At 46.3% G+C, this 25,536-nt stretch overlaps 1 protein-coding gene across 4 annotated transcripts in view; it reads right to left on the reverse strand.

Moving 5' to 3' along the window:
• stab2 (stabilin 2) overlaps nucleotides 1-25,536 on the reverse strand; it is a 178,070-nt gene that overhangs the window by 97,292 nt on the left and 55,242 nt on the right. For 3 of the 4 annotated variants that reach the window (XM_041215940.1, XM_041215938.1, XM_041215942.1), the window contains 10 exons: nucleotides 21,676-21,762; nucleotides 20,835-20,946; nucleotides 20,558-20,738; nucleotides 19,072-19,165; nucleotides 16,869-17,027; nucleotides 15,678-15,773; nucleotides 12,380-12,475; nucleotides 9,584-9,631; nucleotides 3,544-3,680; nucleotides 1,884-1,995 (listed from right to left, as the gene is read on the reverse strand). In XM_041215940.1, the coding sequence (XP_041071874.1) occupies nucleotides 1,884-1,995; nucleotides 3,544-3,680; nucleotides 9,584-9,631; nucleotides 12,380-12,475; nucleotides 15,678-15,773; nucleotides 16,869-17,027; nucleotides 19,072-19,165; nucleotides 20,558-20,738; nucleotides 20,835-20,946; nucleotides 21,676-21,762 (1,122 nt within the window). The remainder of the gene's footprint in view (nucleotides 1-1,883; nucleotides 1,996-3,543; nucleotides 3,681-9,583; nucleotides 9,632-12,379; nucleotides 12,476-15,677; nucleotides 15,774-16,868; nucleotides 17,028-19,071; nucleotides 19,166-20,557; nucleotides 20,739-20,834; nucleotides 20,947-21,675; nucleotides 21,763-25,536) is intronic. The other variant, XM_041215939.1, reaches the window with a different exon arrangement.

The following is a 25,536-nucleotide window of genomic DNA, read 5'->3' on the forward strand; positions in this document are numbered from 1 at the left end:
CCAGACATGGCACTCTGCCCTGGCAACCAGACATGTCAATCTGCCCTGGCAACCAGATATGGCACTCTGCCCTGGCAACCAGATATGTCACTCTGCCCTGGCAATCTGACATGTCACTCTGCCCTGGCAACCTGACATGTCAATCTGCCCTGGCAACCTGACATGTCACTCTACCCTGGCAACCAGATATGTCAATCTGCCCTGGCAACCAGATATGTCAATCTGCCCTGGCAACCTGACATGTCACTCTGCCCTGGCAACCTGACATGTCAATCTGCCCTGGCAACCAGACATGGCACTCTGCCCTGGCAACCTGACATGTCACTCTGCCCTGGCAACCTGACATGTCAATCTGCCCTGGCAACCAGACATGTCAAGCTGCCCTGGCAACCTGACAAGGTACTCTGCCCTGGAAACCAGACATGGCACTCTGCCCTGGCAACCAGACATGGCACTCTGCCCTGGCAACCAGATATGTCAATCTGCCCTGGCAACCAGACATGTCAATCTGCCCTGGCAACCAGACATGGCACTCTGCCCTGGCAACCAGATATGTCAATCTGCCCTGGCAACCTGACAAGGTACTCTGCCCTGGCAACCAGACATGTCAAGCTGCCCTGGCAACCTGACAAGGTACTCTGCCCTGGCAACCAGACATGGCACTCTGCCCTGGCAACCAGACATGGCACTCTGCCCTGGCAACCTGACATGTCAATCTGCCCTGGCAACCTGACATGTCAATCTGCCCTGGCAACCTGACATGAGACTCTGCCCTGGCAACCAGACATGAGACTCTGCCCTGGCAACCTGACATGTCAATCTGCCCTGGCAACCAGACATGGCACTCTGCCCTGGCAACCAGACATGAGACTCTGCCCTGGCAACCTGACATGTCAATCTGCCCTGGCAACCAGACATGGTACTCTGCCCTGGCAACCAGACATGGTACTCTGTCCTGGCAACCTGACATGTCAATCTGCCCTGGCAACCAGACACGTCAATCTGCCCTGGCAACCAGACATGGTACTCTGCCCTGGCAACCTGACATGTCAATCTGCCCTGGCAACCAGACACGTCAATCTGCCCTGGCAACCAGACATGGTACTCTGCCCTGGCAACCTGACATGTCAACCTGCCCTGGCAACCAGATACGTCAATCTGCCCTGGCAACCAGACATGGTACTCTGCCCAGGCAACCAGACATGGCACTCTGCCTTGGCAACCAGACATGGCACTCTGCCCTGGCAACCTGACATGGTACTCTGCCCTGGCAACCTGACATGTCAATCTGCCCTGGCAACCAGACACGTCAATCTGCCCTGGCAACCAGACACGGCACTCTGCCTTGGCAACCTGACATGTCAATCTGCTGTAGCGCTCTGCTGTAGCACTCTACAGTGACATTCTGCAGTGGTACACTACCATGGCACTCTACTGTGCCACCCTAATGTGACACTCTCCCCTGGCACCCTAACATGGCACTCTACCATGGCATTCTGTTTCTATTCAACACTTTGTTTACCGGTTGAAGACTGAACAAGAATTGTCAAATGAAAACCCAGTAACTCAGGATGTTGCGTCAGGATGACCTTTGCTCTCATGCCCATTAGTAAATAATTAATGCTTTCTATTAAGAAAGCTTTTTAAAAAAAGTTATCTATTCTTAACATGAGTGCATCACTGGCAAGGCCAGCAATTGTCCATCACTAATTGCAATTGCAAAGGTGAAGTGAGCTGCCTTCTTGAAACCCTGCAGCCCATGTGGTGACATTAGAAGATTAGTGGAATTATAAATTGGACTGACCTACAGCAGCAATATAAGTTTATATTTATGTGAAATTAAGAACATGCAACTGATTTATTTTCCATAGAACAATAAATACCTCATTAATTTTTGTGAGGGATAAATGGTCGCCTGAATTGATTGTTACCAGTGAATTAGATGAACAATTTAGAAGATCTGTAAGGCTGTACACTCCCTGTAATACATGATGTCTAGGAGAGAAAAAAATATAAATTGATAAAATGTATGTAAGGAGCTGTACAAATTAATACAGGTAAATAAAATCTGTGGCATTTATATAACACTTTTCACGACCACCAGACATCTCAAAGGACTTTACAGCCAATCAAGAGTAGTCATTGTTGTAATGTAGGAAATGCAGCAGTCAATTTGTGCACAGCAAGCTCCCACAAATAACAATGTAATATTGACCATTTAACCTGTTTTTGTGGTGTTTTGAGGGATAAATATTGGCCAGGGCACCAGAGAGAACTCTCTGGTTCTTCTTCAAAATAGTGCCATGGAATCTTTTGCGTCCACCCAAACAGGGAAGATGGGGCCTCGGTTTAACATCTCACCTGAAAAATAGCACCTCCAACATTGCAGCACTCTTTCAATATGACACTGGAGTGTCAACCTTGTTTCTTACATTTAAGCCCTGGAGTGGGACTTGAACCCAGAACCTTGGGATGTAGAGGTGTCAATGTTACCAGCTGAGGCACAGCTAACACTTGACCCAATGTGTAATAAAAAGAAATGATGATAAGGAAAATCGTAACCTCTGCTCATGCTAACATTCTTTTCGTTTAGGAGAATACATTGAAAGGGCCGACTCTCTGGGCATGGGAGCCTCAACATTAATCACCAATATCAAGTGATTGTGGGCATGTGTCCATGCTGCGTGCTGTGTGATTTATTATCTGCAGCTATTTTCACACCCAAACCAAGAAATCATCAGGAATTGTTGCTGGTGCTGAAACTCTTGTCCACGTCTCATCATCTCGAGGCTCATTTTGCCATTGACTTCATTGCTGCCCCAATGACCTTCACCCTCCATAACCTCCATTGAAAACTCTGCCGCCCACATCTTCACTAAACCCTGTTCATCCCTCATGCCCATATTCCCTGGTCTACAATGACTCCATGCCCTCCAACAAGTCCAATGTAGAGACAGGGGTATCTTCCATTTTTTGCTAAGGTGCTTCAATTTTAAAATTCTCCCAGTTGTTTTCAAACCCTTCTAAGACCTCACCCCCTTCCTTTTCCCTGTAACCTTCTCCAGCCTTTCGAGATCTCTGTGCTCCTCTGGTTTTGGCCTCTCACATGTCACTGGTTTTAATCACTTGTGTCTGTGCCATCTCCTGCCTAGCCTTGAAGATCTGGAATTCTCTCCCTAAACCTGTCTGAGCCTCTTTCCTCATTTATGACATTCCTTAAAACCTACCTCTTTGACTAAGCTTTTGGTCATCTGACCTAATATCTCCTTATGAGGCTCAGTGTCGAATGTTATTTGATAATGCTCCCATAAAGCTGCTTGGGATGTTTTACTATGTTAAAGGCGCTATTTAAATGCAAGTACTTGTTGTGGTGAACTTGCACATGTACCAAATGCAGAAATCTGTGTGCTCAATAAGATGATTGCCTTTGTGAATGAACATATTAAAGCATTAACCTTATGGTTAACGACACATTAGATGCGAGGTTCAGTGAACTGCTCCCAAACCCATTGTCAGTCCAAGCTATACAGATAATTCACTCACTTCACCAGGCTTGGAAGTTGCTCTGCTTTGAGCCAAAATGCTCGTTTGTCACTATTCAGGTCATCAATGGCCTTCTGTGAGGGCACGAGAAGTGTGATATTGGTGGTTTCTGAAAGCAGTCGGTTTTGAGAAGCATCCTGAAAAAAAAGAGAATGAAAAATTTTAGATTAAATGAATTTTCAATTGCCCAAGGATGTCAAAGGGGACCTTCCCCTCTTTGTTTCTCTTCTCAGGTTATTACACGGCTGAGCGAGTGGGGAAGGGAAGGGGAGGGATTGGTAGGCGAGTTTCGTTGTGGACAGGGAATGTCTAGTCACCATGCTCCGAGCATCATGAACGTTGGGCTAGACGTGATGGGTCAACTCGTCTTTTCCTGCACGTCATTTTTATATGTTTACTTATTAATAATAATAGACACAAAACTGAACATTCCAGGATGGATAGGTTTCAAGGAGTTGGATCCACAAAGGACGGAAGAATACACAAGAACTCCAGAAATGGGAGCAGGAGTTTACCATATGACCCATCAAGCCTCCTCTGTCGTTCAATATGGTCATGGCTGATCTTAGGCTTCAGCTCCACTTTCCTACCTGCTCCCCATATGCCTTGATTCCCTGAAAGATCAAAAATCTGTCTATCACTGCCTTAAATATATTCAACAATAGGAGCATCCACAACCCTTAGTGGTACAGGATTCCAAAGATTCACAGCCCTTTGAGTGAAGTAATTTCTCCTCATCTCAGTCCTAAATGATGGTCCCCTTATCCTGAGACTGTGGCCCCATGTTTTAGATTCCCCCATCACTGGAAACACGCAAACAATCTCTCCGTGTCAACCCTGTCTAAGCTTCTTCAGCACCTTGTATGCTTCAATGTGGTCGCCTCCCATTCTTCTAAACTCCAGAGAATGTAGGCCCAATTTACTCAGCCTCTCATCATAGGACAATCTTCTCAACCCAGGGAACAATTTAGGGAACCTTCATTGTGAAATGCAGGTCTCAAGAGTTCTGTCTTTTTTCACTCCTCATAGAAATCCCTGCACCTATGGGGTGGGTCCCTAATGCAGATGATCGTGAGATCATTTCACTTTATTCATTCACAGGGTGTAGGCATCACTGGCATTTATTACCCATCTCTAATTGCCCTTGAGAAGGCGGTTGTGAGCTGCCATCTTGAACCTGCTTTCCATATAGTGCTGTTAGAAAGGGAGTGAAGGAACAGCGATATCTTTCCAAGTCAGGATGGTGGGTGACTTGGAGGGGAACTTGCAGGTGGTGGTGTTCCCATACTCCTGCTGCCCTTGTCCTCCTAGGTGGTAGAGGTCGCAGGTTTGGAAGGTGCTGTTGAAGGAGCCTTGGTGAGTTCCTGCAGTGCATCTTGTAGCCGGTACACACACTGCTGCCACTGTGCGTCAGATGTGGAGGGCAGGGCCCGGGAGAGGTGGTGGGAGTATGTGTGGGTGTGGGGGGATGGTGAGGTGAGGGGGTGGTGATGTCGGGGGCTGACGTGAGGGTGTGTGGGTGGGGGTTGAGGTGAGAGGGGTGAGGTGAAGGGGTGAGGGGTAGGGCAGGTGTGTGAGGGGGTGGGTGTGGGGGGCTAGGGTATGGTGGGGGTTTAGTATCACAAAATTCAACACTGTACATGTCTCAAAATTCACCTTTGAATTTAAACCATCATATAAATAGAAGTCTAAATTTTCATTGTACCCTAAGGTAGACACAACTCTGATAACTGGCTGTGTTGATGTACCAGAGGCCTGAGAATCTTGGGCCTCATCAAAATAAATGTAAGAAAGTAAAAACTGGAATTGATGGAAACCAGGGTGTTGACTAAGTCTGGGACTGAAATCCCTGTTTGTCCCTAGGAGATTGCTTAAAGAAAGGTTTTATAAATCTCTACTCCAGATAGGCTGTAAATTCACAGCGTACAACACAATTTGTATGGCAGCTTCTGGTGTAAGAGGAAACAATCTAATTTTTGAGAGAGAGAGTGCGTGGAAGAAAGCCTGAATGCATGTGGTGACCCAGGGGAGAGCAACATCGGAAGTTGAGCTCAAAACCCTGGATGTGGACCCTTGCAGAAGGCATCTGAGAGAAAGTGTCGGTTTGGGAGAAAATCCCAAAGCAAATTCTTGGAGAGTGGAGATTGGAAACCCTCGTGTGAAAGGGAGAGGTGATGGTGTAGTGGTATTGTCACTGGGCTAGTAATTGAGAGACCTGGAGTAATGATCTGGGTTCTGGGTTTGAATCCTGCCAGATGGTGGGAAAAAAAAAATCTGGAATTAAAAGTCTAATGATGACCATGAAACCATTGTCGATCTGGTTCACTAATGCCCTTTAGGGAAGGAAATGTGAGGTGGTATACAGTTGGGAGGGAGTTGCCCTGGGAGTCATGACTCTGGGTCCCATGAAGTCTCATGGCACCAGGCCCAAAAGGGTCAAGGAAACCTTGTGCTGATTACCACGTACCGCCCTCCCTCAGCTGATGAATCAGTGCTCCTCTATGTTGAACACCACTTGGAGGAAGCACAGAGGCTGGCATGGGCACAGAATGTATGGCTGGCAGGCAGGGGACTTCAATGCTCATCACCAAGAATGGCACCACTACTGGACGAGTCCTAAAGGAAATAGCTGCTAGGCTGGGTCTGGGGCAGATGGTGAGGGAACCAACAAGAGGAAAAAGTATACTTGACCTCATCCTCACCAACCTGCCTGCTGCAGATGTATCTGTCCATGACAGTACCAGTAAGAGTGACCACTGCACAGTTGTTGTGGAGACGAAGTTGCACCTTCACATTGAGGATACCCTCCATTGTGTTATGTGGCACTACCACCGTGCTAAATGCTAAATAGTTTTCAGGAGCAGCACCAGGCACACTTAAAAATGAGTCAACCCGGTGAAAACGTAACACAGGACTACTGTGCCGAACATCATAAGCAGTAAGTGATAGACAGCCAAGCGATCTGGATCAGGTGTAAGCCTTGCCACATCCAGTAATGAATGATGGTGAACAATTAAACAACTCACTGGAGGAGGAGGGTCCACAAATATCCCCATCATTGATGATGGGGGAGCCCAGCACACCAGTGCAAAAGATAAGGCTACATTTGCTACAATCTTCAGCCAGAAGTGCCAAGTGGATAATCCTTCTTGGCCTCCTCCGGAGGTCCCCAGCATCACAGATGCCATTCTTCAGCTAATTCGATTCACTCCATGTGATGAGATGGCTGAAGGCACTGGATACTGCAAAGACTATGGGGCCTGACAATATCCCAGCAATAGTACTGAAGACTTGTGTTCCAGAACTTGAGGTGCCCCTAGCCAAGCTGTTCCAGTACAGCTACAACACTGGCGTCTACCCAGCAATGTGGAAAATTGTCCAGGTATGTCCTGTACACAAAAAGCAGAACAAATCCAACCCGGCCAATTACCGCCCCATCAGTCTACTCTCGATCATCAGTAAAATAATGGAAGGGGTCATCAACAGTGCTATTAAGCGGCACTTGCTTAGCGATAACCCACTCACTAATGCACAGTTTGAGTTCCACCAGGGCCACTCAGCTCCTGACCGCCTTACAGCCTTGGTTCAAACATGGACAAAAGAGACGAACTCCAGAGGTGAGGTGAGAATGAGTGCCCTTGACATCAAGGTCGCATTTGACTGAGTGTGGCATCAAGGAGCCCTAGCAAAACTGGAGTCAATGGGAATCGGGGGAAAACTCTCCACTGGCTGGAATCATATCTAACACAAAGGAAGATGATTGTGGTTGTTGGAGGTCAGTCATCTCAGCTCCCAGACATCACTGCAGGAGTTCCTCAGGATTGTGTCCGAGGCTCAACCATCTTGAGCTGCTTCATCAATGACCTTCCTTCCAACATAAGGTCAGAAGTGGGGATATTCACTGATGACTGCACAATATTCAGCACCATTTGCGACTCCTCAGATACTGAAGTAGTTCATGTTCAAATGCAGCAAGACCTGGACAATATCCGGGCTTGGGCTGACAACTGGAAAGTAACATTTATGTCACACAAGTGCCAGGCAATGACCATCTCCAACAAGAGAAAATCTAACCATCAGCCCTTGATGTTCAATGACATTACCATCACTGAATCCCCCACTATCAACATCCTGGGGGTTACCATTGACCAAAAAATGAACTGGACTTGCCATATAAATACTGTGGCTACAAGAGCAGCTCAGAGGTTAGGAATCCTGTGACGAGTAACTCACCTCCTGACACCCAAAGCCTGTCCACCATCTACAACACACAAGTCAGGAGTATGATGGAATACTCCCCACTTGCCTGGATGAGTGCAGCTCCCACAACCCTCAAGAAGCTTGACACCATCCAAGACAAAGCAGCTGGCTTGATTGGCACCCCATCCACAAACATTCACTCCCTCCACTAGTGACACACAATAGCAGCAGTCTGTACCATCTACAAGATGCACTGCAGAAACTCACCAAGGCTCCTTCCAAACCCATGACCACTACCATCTAGAAGGACAAGGGCACCACTACCTGAAGGTTCCCCTCCAAGTAACTCACCATCCTGGCTTGGAAATATATCGCCATTCCTTCACTGTCACTGGGTCAAAATCCTGGAACTCCCTTCCTAACAGCACTGTGGGTGTACCTACACCACATGGACTGCAGCGGTTCAAGAAGGCAGCTCAACACCACCTTCTGAAGGTTAACTAGGGATGAGCAATAAATGCTGGCCCAGCCAGCGAAGCTCACATCCCGTGAATGACTAAATAAAAGGAGTTCAGTGAGACCGGTTGATTCACAGTGTGGGGGGGGTGGGTGGTGAGGTGGATGTTGAGGAGAGATCCATAGCATTGTTTGAGGTGGCATCTGTCAATTAGTTTCAGAGTGTGGTGTGTCTGACCACAGGTTACCAATGGTTTACATGGATTGTGTGTTTACTGTTAAAATTAGAGTATAAAACAGCTTTTGTAACTTGTGTTATCCTTACAAATCTGCATATATTTGTAAAGGTATAGTTGTGGTGAAAGAGTATTGTAAAATAGCTCATCTTTTCTTGTTTCATAAATGGTTTATTCTTTTGTTAAAAGTTCATCAGCTGACTCCTGTTCAGTAGCTACTCTCCACATACCTAAACAAGCAAATAGAAATCAGGATCTGTCAAGCTGGGTTCCACTCTGGGATTAGGCTTGTACAGTTGTAATATCAGCTAGGATCATAACACAACCAAAAGCCCTTTACAACCAATTAAGTCCTTTAAAGAATAGTTATTGTTGGAATGCGGGAACCAATTTGCGCAAAGCGTGGTCCATTAAACAGAAAGAATGACCAGGTAATCTCTCTTATTGATGTTGGTCAGGAGATAAATGTTGGCCAGGCCACTAGGAAGAACACTCCTTTTTCCCTTCAAAATAGAGCTGCATGATCTTTTACATCTGTCTGAGAGAGAAATTCGGGATTTGGTTTAATATCTCATTGAAAGGACAGCACCTCTGACATTTCTGTGCTCCCTCAGTATCACCTCTAGGCACATCAGCCTAGAGAATATAATGAAGTCTCTGGAATGGGACTTAAACTAACAACCTTTTAAATACAGAGTCACATGTGCTACCAACTTTGCCAAATGCCAGCCCCCTATGTCAATGTGGTACAAATAGATGTTGATGTAGTGGTATTGTCACTGGACTAATTAAGCCCAAGGTCTTGGTTGATCCTTTGGGTTCAAATCCCACCACGGCAGCTGGTGGAATTTAATTCAATTAATTAAATTAGCAATTAAAAGCTACTCTTAGTAATGGTGACTATGAAACGATTGCTGTAAAAACCCATCTGGTTCACTGACCTCCTTACCTGGTCTGGCCTACATGTGACTTCAGACTGGCCTCTGAAATGGCCTAGCAAGCCACTCAGTTCAAGGGTGATTAGGGACAGGCAACAAATGCTGGCCTTGCCAGTGATGCCTACATCCCATGAAAGAATAAATTAACTCTACTTCATTTTGTTAATTTTTCAGGAAGGAGAACAGTCTTGTTTAGACAGCAGGACTTACATTCACCCACTTGAGAAATTCCACTGCCTCTGGAATGAAGGATAGAGCCTAGAAAGGGAAGAGAAATTAGGTTCATACACATCACAAGTCATTCTCATTACTTACTAACAATGACAGACACTTGTATTGCAATTGTAATATATTCAAGTTGCTATTTATGGCATGCCCTCCTTATTTGGGCATCCCCATGCTGTGACACAGTGTCGTGCCTGCTGATAAATATTTCTACCACTACAGATCCCCTAAAATCTGTACCTAAAGCATTATTAATAGACTAAGAGGAAAATTGGATTTTCCATATGCAATGCAGCCAAAACATTATATGTTTTCAAGTAGGAGTTAGATATAGCTCTTGGGGCGAAAGGGATCAAAGGGTATGGGGAGAAAGTGGGAGCAGGCTATTGAGTTGGATGATCAACCACGATCATAATGAATGGCAGAGCAGGCTCGAAGGGCTGAATGGCCTACTCCTGCTCCTAGTTTCTATGTTTCTATGTAAAGAATGTCTAGTATAAAATTCTTAGCAGGCTTGAGTGTAGATGCTGAGAGACCATTCCCCCTGCCGGCCTCAGAGTCCTGAGCTAGGGGGTTATAGGCTCAGGATGAGGGGGTGGCCATTTACAATTGAGATGGGAAGAGATTTCTTCACTCAGGGGATCGTAATCTTTGAAACTTTCTACTTGAGAGGGCAGTGGGTGCTCCATCGTTGAGTATATTCAAGACAGAGATTGTTAGATTTGTGAGTACTATAAGGGAGCCAAGAGATATGGGGATAGAGCAGGAGAGTAGAGTTGAGGCAGAAGATCAACCATGGTCTTATGGAATGGTGGAGCAGACTCGAGGAACCATATGGCCTATTCCTGCTCCTATCTGTTGGTAATTATATCAGGCATCCATGCATACTGTAAATTAAGTACACTCACATATCATTCCTGGTAGGAAGAATGAGGAGAGGCAATATAAAATAAAGGATAAGATTTTAAAGTGGGTAAAGGGGCAGAGGGATCTGTGGCTATACGTGCACAAATCATTGAAGATGGTGGGGTAAATTGAGGAGGGGGTTAATAAAGCATTCGGGATCCTAGGCTTTATAAATAGAGGCATAAAGTACAAAAGCAAAGAAGTTATGGTGCATTTTTGTAAGAACCTAAGAAATAGGAGCTGGAGTAGTCAATACGGCCCCTTGAGCTTGTTCTGCCATTCAATAACATCTTGGTTGATCTGACTTTGGCCTTAACTCCACTCTCCTGTCTGTCCTCCAGAACCCTTGACTCCCTTGTCCATTAAAAAATCTGTCTAACTCAGCCTTTAATATATTCAATGACTCAGCCTCCACTGCTCACTCGGGAAGAGAATTCCAAACACCAATGACCCTGGCTACACCAGTTCGGCCTCAGCTAGAGCATTGTATCCACATCTGGGCACCACACTTTCGGAAGGATGTGAAGGCTTTGGAGAAGGAGCAGAAAAGATTCACAAGAATGGTTACCACGGGTGAAGGGGCTTCAGTTATGTGGATAAGTTGGAGAAGTTGGTGTTGTTCTCCTGAGTCGAGAAGGCTGAGATTTGACAGAGGTGTTCAAAATCATGAGGGGCCTGGATAGAGTAGGGAGGGGGAAACTGCTCCCGTTGACAGAAGGATCGAAAACTAGAGGACTTTGATTTCATGTGATTGGCAAAAGAACCGAAGGTGACCTGAGGTTAGAATCTGGAGCGCACTGCCTGAGTGTGCGGTGGAGGCAGATCCAACAGCTTTGTTCAAAAGAGAATTGAATTATTTTCTGAAGAGAAAAAATTTGCAGGACTACAGTGAAAAGGTGGCAGAGTGAGACTAGCTGAGCTGCTTTTGCAGAGAGCTGGCATGGATATGACCAAATGGCCTCCTCCTGTGCTGTTAATTTTCTATGATTCTACAATTCAATCACACCACTATGCTTGCTTTATGATCACCCTTTACTGAGGGCACTGAAGCAGGATTGTACTTAATCTTCTATTGAACTTTTTTCAATCAGATGTGAGAACCGTCAACCACCAGCTTCATTGGAAAGACAATGAAGATTTCTAAGGATCGATTCGTTGACTTAAGGTTCTAAACTGGAACTGAACCAGTTTTCATTGGAAAAACTAATAAGCTGAAGGTTAAACTGGATCTTCTTGAAAGGTGTGATGTAGATTAATGGAGAATCTTACAGAACAAGACAGACACTAAAATGTAAGCTTCAAGCAAAAAATGGAGATAAAGCCATTGAATACTGAAATTACTTTCACACAGCTTGTACCCCAAGGTTGAGCCCACACCTGGAGGCATATAGGGGTCATTAACTGCCTGAAGAAGGGTGATCTTGTGGTGCGGTGGGTAGCATCTCTGATTCTGAGCTAGAAGCTCTAGGTTCAAGTCCCACTCCAGGACTTGATGGCCATGGAAGGTGTGTTTATAATGTGGCCAGGCAGGCTGATTGTCAACCTGCAAATCCTTCCAACATATGCCAATAGCAGGTAGTAAGCATGGGAGTGAATCCTGGTCAGCTATTTGATGGCTGGAGTATCTACCATAGCTCCAGACTACAATGTGTATATTGCCACTCCAGTGCTTGGACTCCCTGAGTGAACTGCAACAGTCTGCCCTAAAGTTCCTGAATCCTATAACCAGCACCAGTGCCTTATTCATGCTGTAGTACAGCAATTTTCCTTTCCAGGTCATATGTCTTGTAAATTTTATGTAGAACCATAAGAACTGAATGAGCCCAGTGCCTCTGGGAAACATTTTTAAACCAATAGCCTGAATAGCTTGCTCACCATCATGGCATTGCCATAGCACAGCACACCATCTCCGTCATATCCTTGCTGACAGGTGCAGCTCCTGGTTCCTGGAGATATATATGTACAGGTTGCCTGCCAACATATTAGAAGTTGATCAGTGAATGAGTAGTAAAAAGATGCACGTTTTAAAATCCTTTTATTTTAATTTTGTTGGCGGGTTGCTGTAGATTTTAATGTTTTTTTTCAGATAACAGGATAGAAATTACCATCAGCTTTAGGCCTGCATTAAAATAGTGGAGAGAGAGGTATTTGCTACAAGATGATTAAGTAATCTATCATGAAAGAATTATTTCTATCATAGTATATCTATCCAACTGGTGCATAAGTTGATAAGGCTGTTCACATGAAGGCTGTTCAAAAGGTATACATAATCCTTGGTTTTATAAATAGAGGCATAGAGTACAAAGGCAAAAGTGTTTTTTAAAATTCATTTATGGGATGTGGGCATCGCTGGTTAGGCCAGCATTTATTGCCCATCCCTAATTGCCCTTGAGAAGGTGGTGGTGAGCTGCCTTCTTGAACCGCTGCAGTCCATGTGGTGTAGGTACACCCACAGTGCTGTTAGGGACAGAGTTCCAGGATTTTAAAACAGTGACAGAAAGGAACGGCGATATATTTCCAAGTCAGGATGGTGGCTGGCTTGGAGGGAAACTTCCAGGTGGTGGTGTTCCCATCTATCTGCTGCTGTTGTTGGAGCTGCACTCATGTATCCACTTGTTTGGATCTTGGTTGGAATATTGTGTCCAATTCTGGGCACCACACTGAAGGATGTCAAGGCCTTATAGGGGAGATTTACTAAAATGAAAGACTTCAGTTAATGAGCAATATGAGAAAGGTTGGGTTGTTTTCCTCAAAACACTGGATTTAATAAAGGTATTCAAAATTATTAAGGGTTCTCTGCTTTTTTTAAATAACCTTTCTTGGGATATGGGCATCACTTGCAAGAACAGCATTTATCGTCCATCCCTAATTGCCCTTGAGAAGGTGATGGTGAGCCGCTTTCTTGAACTGCTGTAGTTCATGTGGTGCAGGTACACCCACAATGCTGTTAGGAAGGGAGTTCCAGGATTTTGATCCAGCGACAGTGAAGGAACAGTGAAGGCGATATGTTTTCAAGTCAGGCTAGTGAGTGACTTGGAGGTGGTGGTGTTCTTTCCTTTGCTGCATTTGTTCTACTAAGTGGTAGAAGTTGCAGGTTTGGAAGGTGCTGTTGAAGGAGCCTTGGTTGAGTTGCTGCAGTGCATCTTGTAGATGGTACACACTGCTGCCACTGTACACCAGTGGTGGAGGGAGTGAATGTTTAAGGTGGGTGTGGTGCCAATCAAGTGGGTTGCTTTGCCCTGGATGGTGTCCATCTTCTTGAGTGTTGTTGGAGCTGCACTCATCCAGGCAAGTGGAGAGTATTCCATCCCACTCCTGACTTGTGCCTTGTAGATAGCGGACAGGCTTTGGAGAGTCAGGAGGTGAGTTACTTGGTGCAGAGCTTGTGTGTTTCTTCTCCTTGTGCTTACTTATAGTAGATAAATATCAAGGCACCAGTCACTCATAAGAGATTGCTTAACACAAAAATATGGAAGTTCATTTATCAAAGATTTGGGAAGTTGGCAGCAATATTACACAGTTGGAGAACTGATACACACGTCTGAGTTAGTAACTTCCTCAGAACAAACCTGAGACCAAGTCTGAATCATATGATACATTGCATAATTTCCCCTCTAATAATGTTTACAGAATCACAGAATCACACAGTGCCGAAGGGGCCCTTTGGCCCATCGAGTCTGCACCGACACGTGTGAAACACCTGACCTACCTACCCAATCCCATTTACCAGCAGTTGGCCCACAGCCTTGAATGTTATGATGTGCCAAGTGCTCATCCAGGTACTTTTTTAAGGATGTGAGGCAACCCACCTCCACCACCCTCCCAGGCAGCGCATTCCAGACCATCACCACCCTCTGGTAAGAAGGTTTTTCCTCACATCCCCCCTAAACCTCCTGCCCCTCACCTTGAACTTATGCCCCTTGTGACTGACCCTTCAACTAAGGGGAACAGCTGCTCCCTATCCACCCTGCCCATGCCCCTCATAATCTTGTACACCTCGATCAGGTCGCCCCTCAATCTTCTCTGCTCCAGCGAAAACAACCCAAGTCTATCCAGCCTCTCTTCATAACTTAAATGTTCTATCCCAGGCGACATCCTGGTGAAGAAAACTTATAACCACACCCACTGAAAATTTACAGAATTCCCAGTCTCTGACTTGCTCTTGTGGATACAAGTATTTATATGGCTGCTCAAGTTAAGTCTCTGGTCAATGGTAACCCTCAGGATGTTGATGGTGGGGAATTCACTAATGATAATATGAATCTCTCTTGTTGGAGATGGTCATTCACTGGCACTTACGTGTTGTGAATGTTACTTGCCACTTATCAGCCCAAGCCTAAATGTTATCCAAGTCTTGCTACGTGTGACAGTGACTGCGTCAGTACCTGAGCTGAGGTTTCAATAAGAACAGTCAGTTTTTTTTAAGAACAACACCAATTGTTTTTGAACTAAAGATTCTGCTTCAGTGAAAACTGCAATCCAATCTGAAATTCTCCAAAAATATAATTTCGGGTGATCTAATTTGGATACAGCTCGATTATGGCTGTTGAATGGTGGACAGGTGGACATGTTGGGCACAGACATCAGAGGAAAGGGGTCTGAGTATCATCTTAAATTTGTCCTTGTTGGACTAAATCTAAGAGAGCCCAGGGGTAATTTTAGGAGATGGGGGTGGGGTTGGGCGGATGGTGGTTTGAGTCAAATGTGAAGGGATGAATGCAGGGCCTGCAAGTAATGTAAAGGCAGGAGGAGAAACTCCTGTTCCTCTCTGAAAGAAAGACTTACCTGCCGGTTTATTCTGCAGCCTCCCTCTGAGGACCCATGATTAGGCTGCTGTAGGGCCTGAAGGCTAGTCAGAATTCTGAGCGTTGCAGATCCTGACTGCCTAGAAATGGTCACAGGACCTTCAATATAATCAAAGCTGGGGTCCTGTGCATTAATTTCAGGTGAGTGCCAGGGCGGACTTTAAAAAAAAGGCTTTGACAAAACTACCTGAATGCACACGCACGGTGTGCTCTGTCATTCTGGCAAATTGGTTACTATGGTGTCTATTTTATGCCTGTATATTGGACATATCAACATTGCATTTATGCTCCCGGGGGATTCCAGTTGAAGTGCTTACCCATCCTGAAGAAACTAGAACTCAGCAGATTCCAATGTCAGACCAACTCACCAGATAATGGCACCCTCCATTTTCTTCCAAACATGGATTTATCGGCTCACATTCTAAGCCATTACCACGAAATCCCTTCCTGCACTCACAGTCACTCTGTTAGTAAGTGAAAGATTCAATAATAATTGTTCTTACCATCTATTACAGTTGAGTTCAGTTATTAAGGGTTGCCACACAAAATAAAAATGGAATTTGCTTAAAATTGATTCTGGTAATTTTTTAAAAAGTCTTTATTCAAAATATTAATTTTGCAGTTGGTGACTTCAATTCCCAATCAACACTTGATCAGACTTATATTTTATATCTCAGAGTAACACCGAGATGAGTCTAGCTTCTATGTGTGAAGGAACTTTATTTACTAGAGTTTCATACAATGCTTTAACATGTCTGCTCCATGCTTCCAACTCTGGCTTCCAACTCTTTATACAGCCTTGGTTACTTTCCTCTGACTCCACGTCCAGGCTTAACCAATCAAACACAGTGAACATCAAGAGTAAACAGACTCAAACAATCAAACACATAACAATTGAACACTACAAGACACTCCTTTGAAAACTAGCACTCTTGTCTCAGGGCCATAAAGAAAGGGAATCAGGCGATAGGGAAGAAAAGGATGTTTTCTCTGGCTGGAGAGTTTAGAACGAAGGAGCATAATTTCAGCATAAGAGGTTTCCCATTTAGGACTGAGGTGAGGAGAAATTTCTTCTCTCAAAGGGTTGTGAATCTTTGGACTTCTCTACCCCAGAGCTGGGGATGCTAAGTTGTTGTGTAGATTTTTAGTTACTAAGGGGACCTTGGAATATGGGTATCAGGGGGGAAAGTGTAATTACAATAGAAGGTCAGCCATTATCTTATTGAAAGGCAGAGCAGGCTTTGTGGCCTAAGCCTCTTTCTTACGTTGTTAAGTCCTATTTCAGCACCGAATCGAGCCCGCATTTCAGTATTCAGTGAAAACTGCATCATAGAGGCGCTGTCATTCAGACACGGGATCTTTCACATCTATCTGAGGGGGCTGTCAGTCACTTCCATTTCTGTCCCTCGGTAATACACTCACGCCTCTAGATTGGTGATTGAATCCACAACTTACTGACTCAGGGTGCGACCAACTGAAACATGGATGACACAGGAAGGAGTTGACAGCTTCAAAAGATGCATGGAAATTAGCGAAGGAGAGAAATCATTCTCATTTACCTGGCCAGGCCCCAGGTGGATGCATTTTGCATTGGTATGGCATCCTCCTTGATTTTCCAGCAGACAGTTATTGATTTCAGTACAATCCTCGCCATCTCCTTTCCATCCAGGTAGACACCGACATGAGTAAATTCCCATTCCTGTCCTAATGCATTCAGCCTGTGAGTGAATTGGGCAGATTAAAGATTTACATTAACATAGAGATTAAAGATTTACATTAAACTAGAGGGGTGCAGCTCATCCCTTTGGAAACTGCATTAATATCAATCTATCTGGTGTGCTGTGTTACACTTCACTCAGGGAGTCTGAGTTGCTGTAGCAACATGCACTCTTACATGCATACTGTATCCATTCCATCACCTGGCTGACCTGGAATCTCTCCTGCCCTTAGTGCAAGCCATTGGCATGTTAATTCTCAACCTGTTTGGTCACATTATCAACTACCCTTCCTTGACGATCAAGCCCTGAGGTAGGACTCAAACCTAGAGCTACTGGTTTAGAGGAGTCAGTGGTTTAGTGGTAATGTCACAGGATTAGAGGTCTAGGCTAATGATCTGGGGACATGGGTTCAAATCCCACCATAGTAGCTGGTGGAATTTAAATATGATTAATTAAAGTATGGAATTGGAAACTAGTCCTAGTGATGATGACCATGAAGCTATCATCAAATGTCATAAAAACCATCTGGTTCACTATGATGTCCTTTAGGGGAAAGAAATCTGCCATCCTTACCTGGTCTGGCCTACATGTGACTCCAGACCCATTGGCTCTTATCTGCCCTCTGAAATGGCCTAGCAAGCTGCTCAGTTCAAGGGCAATTAGGGATGGACAACAAATGCTGGCCCTGTCAGTGATGTCCACATCCCATAAAAGAATAACAACATTTCTATTAGTACTGATTCCCCATCCCTGAACCTGCACAAACTATTATGCATAATAATAGGCAGCTTTTTGTCTGCCTGCGCTATTCTGATTGGCTGGTGGGCTGGTCTGGTGGGCGGAACATAGGTGGGTGTGGGGGCACGTGGGACTGCAGGAGTGGGGGAGGGGTTTTGTGGTGGGGGGGGGGGCTACGGGGTGGGCATTGATCGGTGTTGGTGGAGGACAGTGGAAGGTAAAGGGACCCAACAAAGCTACCCAGGTTGGAGGGATTGGTGAGGGGTGGGGGGGGGGGGGGGGGGGGGGGGGGGGGGGGGGGGGGGGGGGGGTGGTGGAGGAACAACATGTGTGGAATGGCATGAGGGATGGTGAGGGATGGGATGATGGTTTAAGAAGTATTGTTGCATAAAGTTACTAATTACACTGAAATGTACTTCAGGTCACTGCTAGTATCCGTATAATCAGTAAACAGTCAATTCATAGCTTTTTGTTCTTGATTTATGCATTTATAGATTTGTCGAGCAAAGAGATCTTGTGGTGCAATGGTTTTTTAAAAATTCCTTCATAGGATGTGGGTATCACTGACAGGGCCAGCATTTGTTGCCCATCCCTAATTGCCCTTGAATTGAGTGGCTTGCTAGGCCATTTCAGAGGGCAGTTGAGAGTCAATGGGTCTGGAGCCACAAGTAGGCTAGACTAGGTAAGGACAGCAGACTTCCTTCCCTAGATAAGGAAACCAGGTAGGTTTTTAACAACAGTTAATGATAGTTTCATGGTCACCATAGTAACTTTCAAATCCAGATTTAGTAATTGAATTTTAATTCCACCAGCTACTGTGGTGGGATTTGAGCCCATATCCCCAGAGCAACAGTCCAGGCCTCTGGATTGCTAACCATTACCATTGCACCATCTGTCTCCCATGAAATACTATCCACAATACCAACATATCATCAGTATTCTTTCTGAAAATGTTCATACTCCCATCAAGTAGGGTTGCCAACTCTGGATTGACATATTCCTGGAGGTTTCTTCACATGACATGCCACTGTCAATCACCCTGCCAGGGCAAACAGGCATTCCTCCCCCCACACCCCCCACCACCACACCCCCCACCCCACCCCAATGCAAGACCAATGTTTTTATTACTAATAAACCAAAGTCTTTAAGGAAAATGAAAGGCACCTATTTTTTTCTCCTGCAGCAGTAACTAGGAGATTAGGGAATTTCTGGAGATTCCAGAGCAATCCTGGAGGGTTGGCAACTCCTATGGTCAGTACAGGTAATTCACAGTTACTAGTATAAACAATCAGTCAGTTCTACCCACGTTGCGACTACAACCACCTCGATCCGGCAGACTGCAGGCATTGACCTCTTCACAGTAAGATCCATCACCTTCATAGTTTGACTTGCAAACACAGCTGGAGGCAAAACAACAGTAGCCATTTAACTCTACCATGAAGTCAAATGATGTATTGTGCACACCATCACATAGTCAGAATGAAAAATTTACAAGTACATTAAATACATACAACAGTAGACTCACCAAAGCACCTTTGGCAGCACCTTCTAAACCCGCGACCACTAACATCTAGAAAGACAAGGGCAGCAGACACATGGGAACACCACCACCTGGAATTTCCCCTCCAAGTCACTCACCATCCTGACTTGGAAATATGTCACTGTTCCTTCACTGTTGCTGGGTCAAAATCCTGGAACTCCCTTTCTAACAGCACTGTGGGTGTACCTACACCACATGGACTGCAGCGGTTCAAGAAGGCAGCTCACCACCACACCCTCAAGGGCAACTAGGGACAGGCAATAAATGCTGGCCCAGCCAGTGATGCTCACAACCCACGAATGAATAAAGAAAAGACTCATTCAATTCTTGCTGTGGCTCGGTTGGTATATTTGCTCTTGCTTCTCAGTCAGAAGGTCAAGGGGTCATGTCTTAATCTAAGACTTGTGTAGAAAAATCAAGGCTGACGGTCTAGGGGAGTGCTGCAATGTCAGAGAGGCCCTGACTAACCTCCCAGGTAAATGTAAAATACCCCATTATCTTATTTTTTTAAAAAAAAACAGGTCAGAGGCTGGGCATTCTGTGGCAAGTAACTCACAAGTCAAGGGTTACCACCCCCCATTTACCTTGATACTAGTTAGGAGCAGGAGTAGGCCACTCAAGCCTTTGAGCCTGCTCCATCATTCAATACGATAATGGCTGATCTGACTGTAACCTCCCGCATACCCCAGATATCCTTTAACCCCTTTATTTATCAAGAATCTATCTAGCTCTGCCTTGAAAACATTCAAAGACTCTGCTTCCACTGCCCTTTGAGGAAGGAAGTTCCAAAGACTCACAACCCTCTGAGAGAAAAAAATTTCTTCTCATCTCTATTTTAATGGGCGATCCTTATTTTTAAAGTGACCTCTAGTTCTAGATTCTCCCACAAGAGGAAACACTCTCTCCACATCTAAACCTGTCAAGTTACATGTTTCAATCAAGTCTCCTCTCACTCTGCTAAACTCCAGTGGATACAAGCCTGGCCTGTCCAACCTTTCCTCATAAGACAACCTGCCCTTTCCTGGTATTAGTTTAGTTAACCTTCCCTGAAGTGTTCCCAATGCATTAACACCCTTCCTTAAATAAGAAGATCAGTACTGTACACGGTACTCCAGACCTCATTATCAGCGAAGATGCCCCTCCTTTCGAATGAATATATTGGAACTAAAATGAGGGCACGGTTTTATCCATTTCCTCAAACTGACTCCTTTCACATTGTTTGATGTTTTTTCTGATATTCCAGCAAGAATACCTGAGGCCACCGTTCTTGTATTCGCAGTTGGCATGGGCGTGACAGAACTGAACACTGGGTCCACACGGCACGGTTTGCCTCTCGCAGAAGATCCCACTGTATCCCGCCTTGCAGGAGTTAAACTTGCAGGCTCCGTTGCCAGTCACCTTGTTATCACATTCCCCATGAACACACCGACAGGCTACAATACAGTAAAAAAAAACAGCGTTAAGTTCTCAGTGGATAAAGTAAACGGGTCTGTGTGACTTTGACATTCAAGTAGCGGGAACAAGCTTACTTTGGTCACAGTTCGGTCCGTACTTGTCTCGATCGGAGCAGAGGTGACACTGGGAGCCTGTAAATTTATCATTGCAAAGACATGTCCCATTTCCATCTAAACCATCTGCACACTGCGAGTAAAACACAAAGCGGTCACATTTTGTGGTTAGCATGTGGAACTTGGTACTACAAAGACTGGCTGAGGTAAATAACATTGACGCATTTAAAGGGGAGGTTAGATAGGCACATGAGGGAGGAGGGAATGGAAGGATATTCTGATAGGATTAGACGGAGTAAATTGAGAGGAAGTTCAGGTGGAGCATCAAATTGGCAATGACCATTTTAGCTGAGAGTCCTGTTTCCATGCTGTACATTCAATATAATTCTATTAGTTGTGGCATGTACATAACATTATGCTGTATAACAGCACTTTCCAAACCTGTGACCTGTAACACCTAGAAGGTCAAGGGCAGCAGATACACGGGAACACCAGCTGCAAGTTCCCCTCCAAGCCACTCACCATCCTGACATGGAAATATATCGCCGTTCCTTCACTGTTGCTGGGTCAAAACCCTGGAACTCCCTCCCTAACAGCACTGTGGGTGTACCTGCACCACATGGACTGCAGCGGTTCAAAAAGGCAGCTCACCACCACCTTCTCAAGGGCAATTAGAGATGGGCAATAAATGCTGGCCCAGCCAGCGACGCCCACATCCCATGAATGAATAGAAGAAAAGCAATGGGATCTGTAAAACTTAATTTTAATAATAAATATCATTTGGCAATTTTGATGGCGTAGCTATTTAATAACACTGGGTTCATGGCTCGCGTTAAGAAAGGTTCCAATCTAAAACGCTTACCTGTCCATGGCCAGAACAGGGGTTTCGGAAACCTCCAGGACATTGTCTGCAGTCTGGGCTGTAGAATCCTCTGCAGCACTTTGGTACCTAGGGAACAGGTCAGGAAAGCTCATTGAGAAGAATTATCATACTCTGAAGTGGCAAGTTTCAGCTTCTGAGTGATAGGGCTGAAGATCCTTTGACGGCTTCACAAAGGCTATGGCATTGTAGTGGTAATGCTGCTCGGTTAGTAATCCTACTGGCGGGAATCAGAATCACCAGAAAATGAGGGCAGGGTTTTCCCAATTGGGAAGAAATCCTGACACAAGGTTCAAATTCAGTCGGCACAGGCGGGTGGGAGGGACATCCTCAGGGAGTTTCTGATCTGCAGCCAATTAACAGCCAGCAGGTGGAGGAATCGGCCAATAGTGAGTGGCGGGTGGGAGGACGTTCTGGCAGGTCAAAGGAAGGCCCCATTCGTGCAGGCTGTACATGGAGAGGGCATTGGAAGGGGTGCTGAGTAAGAGAGGCTGAGTAGGAACGGCTGGAGTCAGAAGAAAGGTGGCTCATTGGTTCCCTTGAGGGGCTCCTGCAGGTGGCAAGGGAACAGAGAAAGGTGCTACTCTCAATGGATGGGAGAAGGAGGCCAGCGAGAAGAAGGCATGGCTGGAGGTAGCTGAGGAAGTCAGTAGCTGCGCGATGGTCACATGAACATGGGCACCGTGCTGGAAGCAGTTCGATGACTCCGTATGGTCTGGCAAGGTGAGTAGCGTTCATAATAACAAGCCCGCCTCTCCTTAACGGCACCCACAAGATGTGAGCCGGAGTGGCCGGCCCATGCTTTGGGCATGACCGGAGACCGGCGTCTAAGGTGAGATGTAGAGTTGCCTCACACTGGAGTCCCATGGTCAGTCAGAGGTGAGCACTGAATTGCCAAGGCTGAATGGCTGCTTGCAGGGCAAACAAGTTATGCGATACAGGACATGAAAAGTGGCACGGACAGACGAGCGTAACTGGCCGATGAGGCAAGAGGGACACTTGTGTCAGTCTGTGGTTGCAGGAAAAGTGTGCTCACAATGTCAGGGAGTGAAGGAGAACTGGAGGTGGTCTGCCATTCATAGCTGCAGTGACTCCAATGGAGCAGGAAGCAATGGCAACAGCATGGGTTGTTGGACAGGAGCCTGTTGTTGAGGTTGAGGTGGGTGCACATAGACAATGCATAAAGCAATGGATGTGGGCATCAAACCTTCTGAAGAGTATTGGCTATGGCACCTCTGTTGGCCTTGATCAACACAGGAAGGTCCAGATCAAGGACAAGCAAGAATTGGTTGAAATGTAACTCATTAATGTCACTCTAGTCTCTCCTGCAGGTCCAATTGCAGATGTGGGAGCGACGATGACTCCAGGACCAAATGAGCCCAGGATCCATTCCCAAAGGCATTCGGGAGGCCTGGAGAGCTGAGGCACCTGGCACCTCGGGATGAGTGAGTCATGGCTGTTCCCCTTTGCACACACCTGGAGGGCTCTTTTACAGATGGTCAGAGACAATCTGAACATTCAGTGAGAGGAAACCCTTCCTGTTCATGAAGGTTCCTGACGGTTCATGAAAGTACCCTCCAGGAGCCCTTATGGCCACATGCGATCACCTGGAACCTGAGGGAATCCAGAGATGGCCCTGCATCTTCTCACTCTCTCAGTCTGATTGATCTGATTGGTGCAATACTTGATATCTTATCCTCTGATACTTGGCATCCATTACTTACCTGATGCAGCGATGGGCCGCTGACTGGGTGATCACACATATCCCTCCAGATAATTCCTGGAAAGAGCCTGATGTTTGAATATTGAATGTCATGGGCACCTTCACTGCCACAGGCAAGGTGTGACCACCACATCTCACTAGCCTCAACGCATCCTCCAGCATTCTGCACAGGTCCGCTATCACTGGCCTGGACAGATGCAGTCTTTGGGGACGCCGGTGCTCTGATGTCTCCATGAAGCAGAGCCTTTGGGCAGAATTTTCTGTGCCCACTGTGTTCGGCAGTGTGAGTGGACAATATGGTAAGAAGGCCAAAAATCAGTTTCACGGCATTGTGAAAGCAGGTTGCGATTGTCCGCTCAGCCCATCGATGGAGGGCTGCATTTCCTCCCATCGGACATGGGGAAGCTTATTGCAATACATCCAATAAGGCCAGCCTGCCGGAATTGTCCCCCCACCCCTTCACTGCACACCCCACCCCCGCCCCGCTGGATCTTCCGCCCACGCCGATGTGTTTCACAACAGCATATAAAAGGCATGTACTTGGCGAGCTGCACCTTGAGGGGAATTCGGACGCGAGTACACAGTAACATTGCGCAGCACTCGCCCTGTTGGACTTCAAGGTCTTCAAGGTTGAGGTGCATTGTTGGGCTGGTGGGGGATGGTAAAAGCTGCCCTGCAGGTGACGGTAGCGCACAAGCATGCGCAAGGTGTGGGAGGGTGTGGGGGGAGGGAAGCAGCCACGCATTAGGGACACCTTATATAAAGTGACCATTCCTCAGCAGCTGAGACAGTTCAGGCGCAGCCACACTGATATGATTGGAGTCGGGCCTCTAGCGTCTCTACCCACACAAGAAATACAGAGGCATCAAAGTGCCACCAATTGCTCCAGAGTTTTTCACCCCCTCGGACACAGACTGCAAAGTAACGAGCGTTGTTCTGGACTGAAGAACAGTTGGATGACTGCGCACGTTGTCCGATCTCCTCGCTAAAGCAGGCCATGGAGTAGTCACTGCTGGAGGCGCTCACAGCCCCTCGCAATGCCATCATCCTGATTTCAGCCAGTCTCCCCCATTGTTTAAGCTATCAGCAGTGCGGGTTAGGTGAATTCCTGCCCATGAGCTGAGAGCACAGCATGCAGTCGCCAATCGGCCGGGTGGAGTGGGGTGGAGGCGGGTGGGGTTTCGGGCAGCCATGCAGCACATTAAACTCTGGCCATCCAAGTGGTGGTCAACACTCTCTGGGAAGTGTTAAGGGGCCTTCACACTTAACCAGAACAGGTTCTTAGTACACCCAAGCTAACCACGTGTCTCTCTCTTTCATCCTGCAGGAGGAGTACATCAGGATAATAGAGCCTGGTGAACTAGCTGTATGTTTCCTGGCGTACAGAGAGCAAAGACGACGGAGAAGAGAGTGACTGATGTAGCTGGCTGCACAAAGGGAGGAGCAGCATCCTCTGGAAACAGTGGCGGCTGGATCTCCTGCACACACCGCTGAAGAGCCAAAGCGAGCCAACGCTGGTCAGCGCCGAGCTAGACCCAGGGTCTATAGACACCACCTTTCATTCCTGCAGATGACCGAGAACCAGTGTCACTGAAGATTGTGCATCACCAGGGAACTGGTCCATCACATCTGCCACCTGCTGCAGGATTTGGTGCTATGGATGGGAGCTGGCTGAGGAGGAGATGGAGGAGCTGCATGTGGAAGACACCGATGGGGATGAAGGTGAGGAGGGCCTCGAAGGCGATGATGATGGGGATGAGACCCTCGCACTGGCCAGACGAGGCAGACGGGCTCAGGAGGCTGCTAGATTTGTGGAGGATGATGACGACATGCAGTGAGGAGACACCACAAGATCCTCACATCGCATCTGTGAACGTTTGACTTCAGTCTGGCTTATGGCAGTGCACATACCCTCTGTGAATGCTCCTGTCATGGAGATGCAGTGGAGGCCCTAATAGTCACTCAATTGCAGGAGGATGGTGATGACATGCAGTGAGGACACCCCATAGATCTTCATATAGTCTCTGAGAATGTCTGACTCCTGTCTGGCCGAGGGCAGCTTCCTTGCGCTCTGTGATCGGGATAGTATCATACAGACACAGCCATGAAACTTTAAAAGC

This window comes from Carcharodon carcharias, chromosome 21, assembly GCF_017639515.1.
Source record: "Carcharodon carcharias isolate sCarCar2 chromosome 21, sCarCar2.pri, whole genome shotgun sequence".
In the NCBI taxonomy this organism is placed as follows: Eukaryota; Metazoa; Chordata; class Chondrichthyes; order Lamniformes; family Lamnidae; genus Carcharodon; species Carcharodon carcharias.